Below are 14,117 nucleotides of genomic sequence, written 5' to 3'. Positions count from 1 at the left end.
AACACTAGCATGAGCCAACTCCGACGAGGGGAAGGTCCTCTCAACCAATCATCAGCCGAGGATGATCCTCTCAACCAATCATCAGGCGAGGATGATCCTCTCAACCAATCATCAGGCGCATGCCCGCCTACAAACTTACCAATTACTGGATTTTTTTTACTGCGGTTTAGGAACTGGCGTTCTCTCATATGCAAGACGTGAAAATATGGTTTTAAGTTAAGATACCCACTGTCAGTGACGAGTATAGCGAGTTTACGATAAATTATGGATAAACTGCTCGAACATTAATGCCCAAAACTATTCGAATAGAAACTCATGCATTTAAAATATAAGCTTTTAAACAATTCATTTTAAGATAGTCGACTGGAATCCAATTATTTTGAAATACAACTTTGAAATTCAGATTGAATTTATAGTCAAGATTTTTTCTCATTTTAGATAAGGCAGTACAGGCTCAGGCATGTATGCTCATGATATATGAGCTCACCTTCGTAAGTCGCTCTGGATAAGGGTGTTTGCTAAATGCCGTAAATGTAAATAGCAATAAAAAATTAAGAAAGCAATACAAATCACAGAGGAATGTATATTGATCCACCATTTAAGCTGAGGCCAATATGTAACCATTATTAGGTCCATGTCCATTGTTTGCTCTGCCACTGGCCGCTTGATTCATGAAAAGAACTAACACATAGGCTCATGTCTGAGATCTTGAGCAGAAAACCACCACAAGGGGGTTGAGAACTGCAGTGTAACAAGCAGCCCTGAGCACACGGAATGTCCTGAGGACAAGCTATTTTGCATTTTGCCCAGTCCTGTGAGTCATATTTTCGTTTATCAAATTCCAGACATTGTGTGTGTTCATGGGGACAGACAACAGAGGTAAACAAAGTTCATAAACAAACTGTGCTTTCTGTACCGATCCATATGTGCTGTGATTTAATGCTGTGAGAGACAAAAACTGAAACTTTGGCACACATGCTTGTTGTCCATATAGGTGCCATTGAGATATTTGTTATTCACTGCATAGTGATGTGAACTGTGTTTCAACAAATGAAGAGATGAAACAAGCTAAACTGTCTTCCAGGATTATTTAAACATGACTCTGAAATAAAATGCCATTTTTTACATTCATCACCAGTTTATTTAAATGCAGTTTTAAATAAACATTTCTGTTAAATTTAATTCAGTTAAATCTTACATTCAGTTCAATTCAGTTAAAATATAGATGATAGTAGTATAAACATGAATCTTTGTGTTTCTCACTTACAAACACATAGGTACACAGACTGACACACATACAGGCATACAGAGTCAAAAGATAGTCCACAACTGTTTCTCACAGATGAATCCCTGTACTATTGTTTAGGGAAGTGTCATAGTGCTCTCAGTAATGATTTAGATAACCAATCATGATTTGTTTGTGTCTACAGCCCCTGTTAGCAAGATACAGCAGTGGAGTCATAGTCAGTGGTGTATGCACATACGTAAATGTCTATCTGTGTAGCTACATTTGTACTGTGTTTCTGTTCTGAATGTACTTGTGTCATAGAGGCTTCAGAGTTAAGTGAGAGAAGATTAAAAAAAAACAGTTCAATACAGTTGAATACAGAGAGACAGAGTAGTGGCACACTGAACCTCATTTTAGTGAGAAGAGGACACTTTGTTCAGCTAGGTTCTTCTCTGGAGTATGAATGCTCTATAGAATGTCAAGCAAGTAGAGCATATAGCTCTGCTTCCACAGGGCAAAGTCAAAGGTCTTTGTAATGCTGACATCCTGGGCACTGTAGCTGGAAGCATAGCATGGTGGCTCCTCACCTGGAGGCTGTATATTTATATGCAACCGGTGCTGCTGTTATGGATTTACAGTGTACACTCTTGTGGTTAGCACTACTGCTGTGCATGTGTGTAAAGTGTGATGGAGCAGATGCAGACAGGGATGCACATATCACGCTGGGTGAGTCGAGTCGACTGAGATACGTGTGGTTGCTGTCAATCAAAGAATCAATGCTGAAAGGGAAAGGTATGGCTGGTTGCGTTTATTATGAGAATTTATTCAAAGACCCTCTAATGTAAAGGGTCTATATGTAAAAGAAAATGCACTTACAGAAAAATACATGAAGATGCTGTTCAGTGTTGTCCAGGTCCAGTCAGGAGCAAAGATTACATCATATTCAACTGTACCAAGAACCGTACCAAGGTCAAGGAAGCTATAATTTGATTATTATTTTTGTCAAGTTCTGAATCCACGACAAGAGAGTCGTTGTTTCCTTTGTCACCTTGAAATATAGGGACACATTTATCTCACTTAACATCTATTAATTTCTTGCAATGTAACAAACATTAATAATAACAGGCACATGTTTCAGGCATGTTTCAGGTTTCATATGCTTCATCAATCAAACGATTCATATATAACCAGATTTTAATTCTATAAACGATGCTTTTATTGTTACAATGCCTTAATTGTTAAGACTGATACACCTACCAACCTTCCACTTTAGTGATTTTCCTGCAAAATGTAGCACATTGTAGCTTCACTTATGAACTAGTTATGTACATTAAGACATTTTGAATAACTCCCCATCAGTTTGATAAAGGTGTGATGTCCATATACTTTTCCTTTATTCTGTTAGTGCAATGATGATTTCAGTGCACACAGACACTTCTTACTAATACTTTACATCTTGGTATTCACCTGTAATGTGGACTATTTTCCAATTAAAACAATGTGTATATTTTAATATTTGCACATTTTATGTGTGATTAGATTGCTTATGTTAGCTCCATTGTATTACACTAACAAAAAAAAATATGCTTTCTTAGTTCCCCATTGAGAAAATATGTACAAAAGCCTACCAGACTGTGGCAGGTGCATTCCATACATGAAGCCTGTAAAGAAGGCAGCACTCTATGGGTCTGTAGTTGTGGTGTGTAGAGGAAGCATCAGGCAGTTGGTTAGTGTCTGCAACATCATAGCACAGAATCAAAGCTTGACCATGTAATATGCATTTAGCTTACAATAATCAGAGACAAAAGGACATGCTTAGACATTTTCCTCAAGCCATATACTCATAGCAAAGTGCTTTGTGTTTGCCTCGCTTTGCATTAATTTAAAGTGAGTTGTGGCCTAAATGAAAACTGTTCAGCAAAAAAGGCCAGAGTGACACTCCAAATTATTATTATTTTAAATAATAATGAATGGAAGTCAGTGGTGGCAAGTTAGCATAATGCTAATGCAATAGTGTTTGGTATGACATAATGTTTGTAGGGAAAAATGGATGTGTTGCTCTTGGCTTTCTACCTACGTGCAGAATTGAAAGATAAATAAACAAATAAACTAAAAACTCCTGCTGATAATTAATGAAACGTCAAGGCGAGCAGACCAGCAAAGCAGATGATAGAAAAGCTCATGGTCAGCTATACTTTTGTACAAGTTGCTTGGTATTTCCACAGTGCTGTTTGCTGTGGGTTTCTGTGGGTTGTTTTGCTTGTCCTGTGTGTAGTGTTCAAAAGTTTGAAAAGGTAAAATAAGATAAAAGCACATCTTACTCCTAGCCTGGTGAATCTCTATGATCTTTAATATCTCTCAGCAGCTAGGTCACATTCTGGTCCAGCCTCAAGAGATAGTATACATCAGCTTCTGTATTGCCGTGTTGGGATTGGTTACCACCTGCAGATCCTAACCAATGGGAGTGTAGGGGGTGTTCATGAACCAACTGAGTACAGTAAGTTTTACCAATCTCATATGAGCTTAATTGGTTAAAGAAAGAGAGACAGATTAATCACCGATAAGTCTGACTCTTTTTCTTCTTATCTGACCATATGAGGCTCTCTCTTGTTCTGTCTCAGGTTGGTTGGGGGTGTTTGCAATGAAGCCTGGAGTAGTGGGCATAAGAGGTACAAAGAGCAGACTGTATTTATGCATGAACGAAGAAGGAATCGCCAAAGGAATGGTGAGGAGCATTAACAGCAATGTGCATGCTTCCGCAGCCCTTTGCGCTTAGTGTGTATTTCCACTGGGATACCCGCTGCTCTCATTCCTGCTGTTTACTGTATATGAAGCAAAGTGAACATTTGACACATTTCTCACCTGCAGAAAGAATTTTCATCTGACTGCCTGTTCAAGGAACACCTGGAGGAGAATCATTACACCACCTACTCGTCCGCGGCTTACCCAAACTTGTACCTGGCTGTGTCCCACCGAGGGCGACTGAAGAGGGGCAGTACGGTGAACCCACGCAAGGCCTGCACCCACTTCCTGCCCCGCATGGCTAAACAGCAGCACTTTAACTAGCAGCACTGCCAGTATACCAGTGCCACAGCTCTTATTTTGAAAAACAACTGAGCATTTGAACGTTAAAACATGGAAACCTTTGATCGACTGAAATTCTGCAAATCCAAAACTATTCTTGTATTCTGGGAAAAAGACACGCACACATACATACACATCTTTGGTGCAGATCTGTATGTAAATGTGGTTCTGTTATTTATTTCTATATTTTGTCCTTCAACACAGTATACTGAATGAATATTGTTTAATATGTATATTTATATATTTATTTTTAATGTTTTATTTGTAATGGGCTATGTTCCAGCTTAATAAAAATTCATGGTATTCAAGCCCCCCCCCCCCCCAAAAAAAAAAAAAAATACACACACATTGTTAGCCCATCTTATTTATTAATAAACCTTCTATTGATTATTACTCTTGTCTAGCAGTATGGCGTTGTCCATCTTCACACTATTCTTTCCACATACCCCAATGCCTTTGTGAAAGTACATAGGTCCTGAAAACTGATCATGTATCCAGGGAGACGCCGAGGTCACCTGATCTCCTTTTAGAGTGACATAACCTTCTCAACACAGGTATCCTCTTTAGGTATCCCACAGTACCTGAGTAAAAGGGAGAGAGTAAGAAGGAGAGTAAGGGAGAGATAGAGATATCTGGTTATTTCAGAAGACACAGACCTCTTAGCACACATGTGAATAAACACAGCGTGAGGATACTATAGCACTTCTGGGTAAGTACCTTCAACCTAAAATTGAAATTGTTTTGTTGTTCCGCAGCATCATTTGTCTTAGTTGTTGTGAAGTAAAACTTGAGCCAACTCCATCCTTATACGCAACTAGTTTAGATAATGTATAAAGATAATGTGGTTATCAAACTCAGAAAGTGGAATATTGTCTGAATGAATAATGAACACCAAAACACTACTCCATTCCTTCAGCTGGTTCGTCTTCAAACCTCTCATCCTTCAGATTTGTCTCTGCTTAATTCAGTCCCTTCATGCTCTACCTTTAATCACATTTAGTTATAGTATACTAAGGATTTTTGTGAGGACTTGGTGAAGGCAGTCATGGCTAACCCAGAAACACCTGAGGTTGCAGCTGAGCTCAAGGGTGGAGATGTGGAGGCTCCAGGTGAATGTATAGAGGCTCCACTTGCTGGTGGAGGAGAGACCGAAGCCTCACATGCCAAGGTGGGTATGTGGTCAGATTAGACCATTCTCATTCATGCTGGATGAGTTTCAGAAGCCTGGTATACAGGAGCCCATGTAACCACAACTAACGCCAGCATGATATCATCAACCAGTTATGTCTAAGGCAGTCCCACCCGTTCTCAGAAAAATATGGAATCTCTCCACAGGTTGCAGAGTTAGAGCAGGCAAATCCTGCAGGAGCAGAAATGGTAATGGTTGGACATGAAGATCTACAAGCTTATGACACTGCATCCACTGTTAATGTCAGTGCCCTGGACAGCCACAATGACAGCCTGGCTACAGGAAAGAAAACAGGCACTAAAAATACAGAAAGCATTACCTGTCGGACAGGAGCCCCCAGCAGTGACCAAGCCAAACCCTGTCCAGCGATGCCCTTTACTAAAGTCCAGCCTTTCCTAGCAGGTAATAGATAAAACAAAGAATCTTGGGTTGGCTCAGTCATTTAATTAAATTATTAAGTTGTAATATTTTCTGCTCTCCACCAACTAAAGATGAGCCGGCAGCAGAGAAGACCCTTCGAGGGTGCTTGCTTGCACGCAGGATAGACCTCATGATCAGTGCAAGTGTGCTACTCGCTGTCACTCTTGTGGTCGCCATTGGCTTGGGAGGTAAGTCGGTGGGTGGGTGGCATGCTGCCTGCTGTCTGTCATGACCTGGTCCAGTCACATGGTGGCTCTAACTGGTGTGAATAATTAACAGCTATGATTAAATTGCACAATGTGAGGCCCACTGATGTCAGTGTCTGATTCAGTTCTGTTGTGTAAGATATAGATATTATCAGTTCAGTGATGTACTGATGGCAGAAAATAATAATAACTTCATTAAACTATTAGTCCTGCATTGTGTCCTGTGAAAAAGGCCCCCACAATTTTTTGCCTGGACTCTGTGTCATGGTGCTTCTAAAGCCCAACACCGGATTAACCTAGTTTTCTTTCTTCCAGTATATCAGGCTACACTCCTCAGTTAAGAATTATGCTTGTCATGAGTTCAGTAAGGTGTCTTAGAGCAGAGTCAAATATGGAGTTCTACTATACATACACGCTGGACTTAATACACACACCCACACAAACACACACACACACACACACTCACAGTGTAATGCTTGTCTCCCTGTTGCAGTGGGCCTGCGATGTATTGGAAAGTTCCAGTGTGGAACAGCACACTGCATCAGTAGCTCTGCACGGTGTGATGGACACATGGACTGCGAGCACGGCGAGGACGAGCTTAGTTGCGGTGCATGAATGGCACACACACCCTCAGTGAACTACACACACACCCTCAGTGAACTGCACACACCCTCAGGGAACGGCACACACACCCAAAGTGAACTGTACACACACCCTCAGTGAACTGCACACACCCTCAGGGAACGGCACACACACCCAAAGTGATCAATCCAGTCAGACAAATTACACTCATTCAGCTTCTGTCAGATATGACGGCTGATGTTACACTGCGTGTTCCTTAAGTTGCTGTAGTTTATTTTTTGGAATATTTAGTGCCTTTTGAAAATCTGACAAGGGATGGCATAAATTGAATAATTTTCATGTTATTCCTGCTGTGAGTCACTTTTGCTAATTAGTATCTGTGGCCTTTATAAAGTAAAGCTGGATAATGGGGCCTCACCCTGTGGAACAGCCTAAAACTAATCCTGAAAGGCATCTCTTTGTGCTGACCGGCCTATTCTGTTGTGTGCATAGTGCGTGTGAGTGGGAAGAGTTCAGTACTGCAGGTGCGGACTGAGGGAGTCTGGAGGACTGTGTGTTCAGATGACTGGGACCCTGACCTGGGTTCCTCTGCCTGCAAACAGCTGGGATACTCCAGGTAAAACCTTTACCTGCTACGTGGCAGAGGTGTTGGTGAAAGGGGTTGTTCTCAACCTTGGATGTATTGTTTTAAAAGGTCAGTGCTGTCCAGTATGGGAAGTGATAAGTGATATTTCTATTGGACACACTCATGTTATGTAACTGTGAAAGCCCCCAAAATTGCCAGAGCACCAGAGAAGAAGAATACACAAGCTCATAGTTAAAGGTCTGCTCATTTATACAGTACAAACATTCCAAATAAGATATCGCTTTTATTTTTCTTTAGTGATTTTGCTTCAGAAACAATATTTCCACAAGCAGGTTAACATGCTGTGTCATCCCCTGCCTCTCTTAGCTATGTGGAATCTGGTTCCACCTCGCTCTCCACCATTGAACAGGATCTTCAGAATAACTTAGTATCAATGAACCTGAGTCATCTGAGTGCACTGCACACCATCAAGATACACAGTGCAACTGATCTGAGGTTTGAAATCATATTTGTACTTTGTATTCTTATGGTGTGACTATGATGATGATGATGATGATGATGATTGTCAAGATATCATAGAAAAGAAGCTGGAATCACTGGAGACACTATTACCTAACAAACATGGATTACTATTTATTGCTTTCCAAATGTTAAAATTAAGACTTTTCAAATGCAGACCATCAGTTTATAATAATAACAACAAAATAATCATATTAAGATTGTAATAAGACCTGGACGCTTCTTAGGAAGGGCTCCTAAGTCCTCCACCTTCAAGTGTTAAATGCTTTTCCTTTTGAACTTACATCATTCATTCATCATTAAATTAAGCCTGTATTACTTTCTCTCCATATATATTTCCTCACCTCTCAAGCACACACACACACACACACACACACACACACACACATACGCACACAAACTCATGTATTCTATCATGTACAGAAACACAAACACAAACACACACAGGCATGCCAGCACATACACTAATGCAATGTACATTCTCTTATGTGCACTAGTGCACGCATGCACACACACATGCACACAGAGGTCCATCCTGGGAGCATTTTGTGTGCCCTTGGTTCTAAACCCCAAAGCATTTAGCATTACATGACTGATTGTGCTGCTCTGTTGGAAATCATGACCTCAAAGTCTTAGTGTGCTTGGGTTTGACCTCATTAATGTGGAGGAAATTTTTGTGGAATTTTTATTTTGCATTGGTTCTACAGTGCAAGATCATAACTTCAAAATGCTGCAATTTACAACTGATTTTTGTGACACTTTCTACATTTCTGATCACATCAATTTATGACTTATTAGTATATTGATTCATTAATGAACCACAAGTTATAATAGAGTATTATAGGGACGTTTTCTCATTCTCTTTCCAGTAAAACTGAATGCAGCTCAGGGAAAGTCATAACTCTGAAGTGCTTGGGTAAGTATAATGGAAAATAGATTGTACTGCTTCTCTAAATTCTATGAATTCAGTTTTCCCAACATGTGAATAGTCACAAAACCAGTCATACATTTAAAAAATAAACCACAAGGTATTTTATCTAACCTTCACTGAATCTAGTAGCCAGCAGAAGTGCTATGGTCTCAAGAACAAAGCATAGATTTATACAGCAATGGTTTTAATAAGCTAGCCACAGTATTATGGAGGTAAGCTTACCAACCATTTCTGTTTAATATGTCTATGGAATTGCACTTGCTGGTTTCCAGTCATCCTCTCCAGGCCCTTACCAGTCTGTACAAAATTATTTCTGTTGTGTGTGTGTGGGGGGGGGGGGGGGGGGGAGGTTGTGTGCACGCATGTATGCATGTATGTGTTCTCATATTTATGCATGTGTGTGTGTGTGTTTAAGAATGTGGCTCCAGGCCTCAGTTTAGCACTCGAATAGTTGGGGGGAACCTGTCTCAAGAAGGCCAGTTTCCCTGGCAGGTGAGCCTGCACATCCAGCACAAGCACCTTTGTGGAGGGTCGATTGTAACAGCACGCTGGATATTAACAGCTGCCCACTGTGTATATGGGTGAGCTAGCATGGACACAAAAACTCACATATAGGCACACATGCAATAAACAGAGTTGGAGAGAATGCACAGGCAGAATTTAAATGTGTATCTGCGACTAACAGTGGGAGTTTCACTTCATCAGCTTCATCAATGAACTGAAGCTCTCTCACAGACAAAAATGTCCTGATTTCCGTCTGTGTACTGTGCTGTAGCCATGCTGCCTTCCCTTTTTCAGCTTCTCTTTCCCCCAGCTCTGGATGGTGCTGGTGGGACTAACAGAGCAGCCGGTCAATGAGGCCGAGTATCTCCCTGTGGAGAAGATTATTTATCACAGCCGATACCGGCCGCGACGCCTGGACTATGACATCGCTCTGCTGAAACTGGTGGAGCCGCTTACCTTCAACGGTAATCCCATTCGCCTCTATGAGACACAAATCTAGACAGTCCACTCTGAAGATCTGTGAATAGACTGTTGCCTATGTTGACCTAATCAAAGTATATAGAGGTCTTTTTCAGTGAACTTGTTTTCCACATCTGTTGCAGTGTATGTTTAGGTTACTGCTTGAAGCGTTTGAATGGAAATTGTCTGTGTTTCACAACCCTTCTGCTCCTGCTCCTCAGGCTTTGTTGAACCAATTTGTCTGCCCAACTTTGGCGAGGAGTTTGAGGACGGGATGATGTGCTGGATTTCAGGCTGGGGGGCCACTAAGGATGGGGGTGAGTCCACCATAGTCACAGACAGATTGTGTCTCTGTGGGTGCACAAACACTTTATGTGTTAATAACTATTGTCAGTGGCATTGGCTTTTAGGTGAAATATAATTTGACTGTGTTAACTAATAAATGTTGCGACACTGGAGACCAATGTATAAAGGCTTACTTGTATAGTTACTCAAAAAGAGTCTGAATCAAATTGATCAGCTCTGTGCTAAAATGGGCTGTGGAGTGTTCCACTGCATCTCCACTTTTATGTAAGTGGGTCCAAGTAGAAGTACCATACCCGACATGTCCTGCCCAAGTTGAACCCCTAATGCCATGCGGTGTGTGCTGTGCCCCAGGTGAAGCAAGCATGTCCCTGCACTCTGCGCAAGTACCGCTCATCTCTGCCAAGGTTTGCAGCCAGCCAGAGGTCTACCAGGGCTACATCTCCCCCGGCATGATCTGTGCTGGATATCTGGAGGGAGGAACCGACTCTTGCCAGGTGTCTCCCCTCTGCAAACCATGGACTTGACGACTGTAGAATCTAGAAAACATCAGAAGGTCTTTTAGAGCTTATTGTTACATTAATTATATGCATTATGGTATACTGTATAACCAAGTAATTTGATTGGACAAGAGACATTTCATGAGCGCTCATATAGAGTCTAACAGCATGGGAACTATACATGTATCACTCTGTTTTACAAGTGTGTTCTCTTAACCATTATATTAATCATTACCTACAACTAAATCACAGTCATGCTGATATGCAGTATTACAGCACTCTCTCTCATGTGCTTAAAAATATATACAGAAGTATACTTTACAGTATATGATAATATACAGCTCTGGAAAAAAATAAGAAACGACTTCAAAATTATCAGCTTCTCTAGTTTTACAATTAACGGGTATGTGTTTGACCAGGCTGAGCAGTTTTGTTTTATTCTATAAACTACTGCCAACATTTCTTCCAAATTCCAGATAAAAATATTGTATTTTAGAAAATGACTAACGGTCAAAACAGTTATAGAAATTTCAGACCACAAATAATGCAAAGAAAACAAGCTCATATTCATTTATAAACAACACAGTGCTAATATTTCAACTTATGATGAGTCAAGAAATCAATATTTGGTGAAATAACCCATATTTTTAATCACAGCTTTCATGTGTCTTGGCATGCTTTCCACCAGTCTTTAACACTGCTGTTGGGTAACCTTATGCCACTCCTGGCACAGAAATTCCAGGAGCTCATCAGAGAAGATGATCTTACTCCAGTCCTCTACGGTCTAATCCTTATGGTCTTTTGCAAATTTCAGTCTGGCTCTTCTTTGCTTCTCAATGATGAAGAGCTTTTTTCTAGCTTTGCATGACTTCAGCCCTGCCTCCAGAAGCCTGCTTCAAACTGTCTTCACTGTGCATTTCACCCCAGCTGACGCATGGCATTCTTTTTGTAGGTCACTTGACACTATCTTACGGTTGACATTTGAATGAGGTGGCGATCATCACAGTCAGTAGAGACTTGTTTTCGACCTCTGCCAGTCTGTAGCTGTTGTTGTCCCATGTGTTTATTGCTTGACCTTGTTCTTATGAACCGTAGTTTTTAACATTTTCAAGATAGAAGCAACCTGACGCTCACTGTATCAGTCTATAAGTAAAGCTACAATTGAACCCTTCTTTTCCTCATTAAGAACCTATCTTTTCAACTTTTTTGGTGTGGTCTGTAGACTGTACACTAACTTTTTTGGGTAGTCCTAGCACTGCTTTACCCATCCAGCTGGTTCTATAACAAGAGAATAGTGATGACAGCAGCAGTGGTTTTTAGAATAGGATTTTGTTGAGGTGATCACCTATTCAGCATCTCATTAAATAGAATGAGGTGTGTCTGTGAAGGAATTCAACAAACACTTGAATGGAATGGCTGATGTACATGTGGAGATGCTGATTTAAGAAAAAAGTGGAGTGGTCTCTTTTTTTTTTTTTCCAGAGCTGTATATGTTATGTGTGTAAAAACAATTATATATAAATCCAAAGAAGATTCTAGGTGAGGGACTGCGATGTACTGTAGCAAAGAATGTAAAGATTATATATATATATATGTGTGTGTGTGTGTGTGTGCGTGTGTGTGCATGTGTGTGTGTGTGTTATGTATGTATGTATATGCATATTGCATATTTTAAGATATCAAAAACAGTAAAATATCCTTAGTTATCATACAGAATGAGCCAAAATAAAACAAAATAAAATAAAAATGTAAAATTAAGAGAACAAGACTGGCTAAGATCATGCTTTAGGATTTAAGCTAAACTGACTCTAAATGCTCATTTTCCTATTCATGTGTTCCTTTCCTATTCATAGTCCTGTTGAAATGTAAAAATAACTACTAGTGAAAACCAGCATTTTAAACTAAAGCAGGATAATTTTAAATTGACAACTTTAACAGAGTAGGTGTCCATCTTGACCCAGCTGTTTCTGCCCTGCTGAATGCTTGTCAGGGGGACAGCGGTGGGCCCCTGGGCTGTGAGGGCAACTCTGTGTGGAAGCTGGTGGGAGCCACAAGCTGGGGTCAGGGCTGCGCAGAGAGGAACAAACCTGGCGTGTACACGCGCATTACGCATGCCCTCACCTGGATACATCGGCAAATGGAGGTTAGCACCACCTGGTGGCAAGAGCTTTGAGAGAGAATAACAAGCCACTGAGCTAAGAGGGACTGTCAAAGGCATGCCAATGACGTTTTGGAAAGTGGTAGCTTAGAACAATCACTGACCTCTAATGGATTTAAAATATACACAGATAAAATATTGCATTTTATGGAATTTTATTTTATAATTTCAAGGGTTCATTGATCACAGATTTGAATTCAAGAAACATGATTTGTATTTTTTTTTTCTTTTTAAAATGTATTTACATTTTTTAATTACTTATGGTCAAAATGTATAAAACAACTATTGGCATTGAAAAATGGCATTGATTCTTGTATATAAACAATCACCTGCTACCTGCCATTAAGGATCCTGCACTATTACTGGGTGGGACTCAGAACAGCCCCAATTCTTGGTAACATGGATTCAAGTTCTTTGAGATTTTGGCTCCTCTCTCCATTACACCACTAGTAGCAGTCTGCACTGTTGACACAAGGTAGGCTGAGTCCTTGGAGCCACTGTAGTCTCAGAGCTCTGTTCTTAACCTCATGACAGGTGTGGAAGTGGATCTGGTCTTCTGGCGTTGTAGCCCATCTGCCTCAAGGCTTGCAGAACTGCCATTTACTGCTTTTTTGTTTTTCATTTTTATACCAGACATCAGCAATCACAGACATCAGCGGTTTCTGAAATACTCAAGACTGGTCTGTCTGCTCACTCAGAGCATATGTTTTCTCATGTTTGATGGAAACATTACCTGAAGCTCTTGAACCCTGACTGGATAAACATTTGAATATGTGTTGAATATTAGGTGTTCCTAATAAGTTGACTGTTGCATGTACATATAAAAGTATATGTAAATACATTCTCTTTAGATCATTAAAGCTGACATTCTGTACATTAATATTTCAGTGTAATGCAGAATGCACTATAAATCCATTGTACACAAAGAAAGGAGCCAAGACAAATATAACTCTTCAAGTACTATAATGTATATTGCATAGTGCTGTAACAACAATAATACATTAAGTTTATTAATGTAATTATTATCCTAATGACCATTATTATTTATTATTGATGTTGTTGTCTTATAATGCATTTATTTTTCCTGCAGAGAGAAGAAACAATAAACCCATCACCAGTCAACTCCAACAGCTCAGACAGCACACAAGATGACTTGAGAAGATGATGAAATTAATCTGTGCAAAAATAAATTAATTAATTTAAAAATTAGGAAGCGGTTTATTTGCCATTTTAATGCAGCCTTCACAGGTGCAGTGAAGTTCCAGGCACAGAGCAGAATGAAGACATATCCATGTGGAAACAAGCCACTAAGGGTACAGAATCAGCAGTACTGAAGGAGATTTGCTCCCAGTCCTGAGGGAAAATTTAACCAGATGACTGAGTGTCCATACTTAAGCATGATGACATACAGTACATGACATACAGTACATGAGGAGGTTTAATATCTA

At 40.1% G+C, this 14,117-nt stretch overlaps 2 protein-coding genes across 2 annotated transcripts; both read left to right on the top strand.

Moving 5' to 3' along the window:
* Positions 1 to 3,274: 3,274 nt before the first annotated feature.
* fgf9 (fibroblast growth factor 9) lies at positions 3,275 to 4,534 on the top strand. Its single transcript, XM_027030836.3, has 4 exons — positions 3,275 to 3,305; positions 3,591 to 3,725; positions 3,850 to 3,953; positions 4,097 to 4,534. The coding sequence occupies exons 1-4, from the start codon at positions 3,275 to 3,277 to the stop codon at positions 4,292 to 4,294; spliced, it is 468 nt and encodes a 155-aa protein (XP_026886637.2). The 3' UTR covers positions 4,295 to 4,534.
* An 823-nt stretch (positions 4,535 to 5,357) lies between these two features.
* tmprss3a (transmembrane serine protease 3a) lies at positions 5,358 to 12,684 on the top strand. Its single transcript, XM_027030837.3, has 12 exons — positions 5,358 to 5,480; positions 5,648 to 5,903; positions 5,993 to 6,109; positions 6,621 to 6,734; positions 7,202 to 7,325; positions 7,662 to 7,790; positions 8,684 to 8,730; positions 9,161 to 9,326; positions 9,544 to 9,713; positions 9,930 to 10,025; positions 10,366 to 10,508; positions 12,502 to 12,684. The coding sequence occupies exons 1-12, from the start codon at positions 5,358 to 5,360 to the stop codon at positions 12,682 to 12,684; spliced, it is 1,668 nt and encodes a 555-aa protein (XP_026886638.3).
* The last annotated feature ends 1,433 nt before the right edge of the window (positions 12,685 to 14,117 follow it).

Source organism: Electrophorus electricus, chromosome 4 (assembly GCF_041902795.1).
Source record: "Electrophorus electricus isolate QZ-2024a chromosome 4, ASM4190279v1, whole genome shotgun sequence".
NCBI lineage: Eukaryota > Metazoa > Chordata > Actinopteri > Gymnotiformes > Gymnotidae > Electrophorus > Electrophorus electricus.
This window is presented reverse-complemented; position numbering and strand designations above follow the sequence as displayed.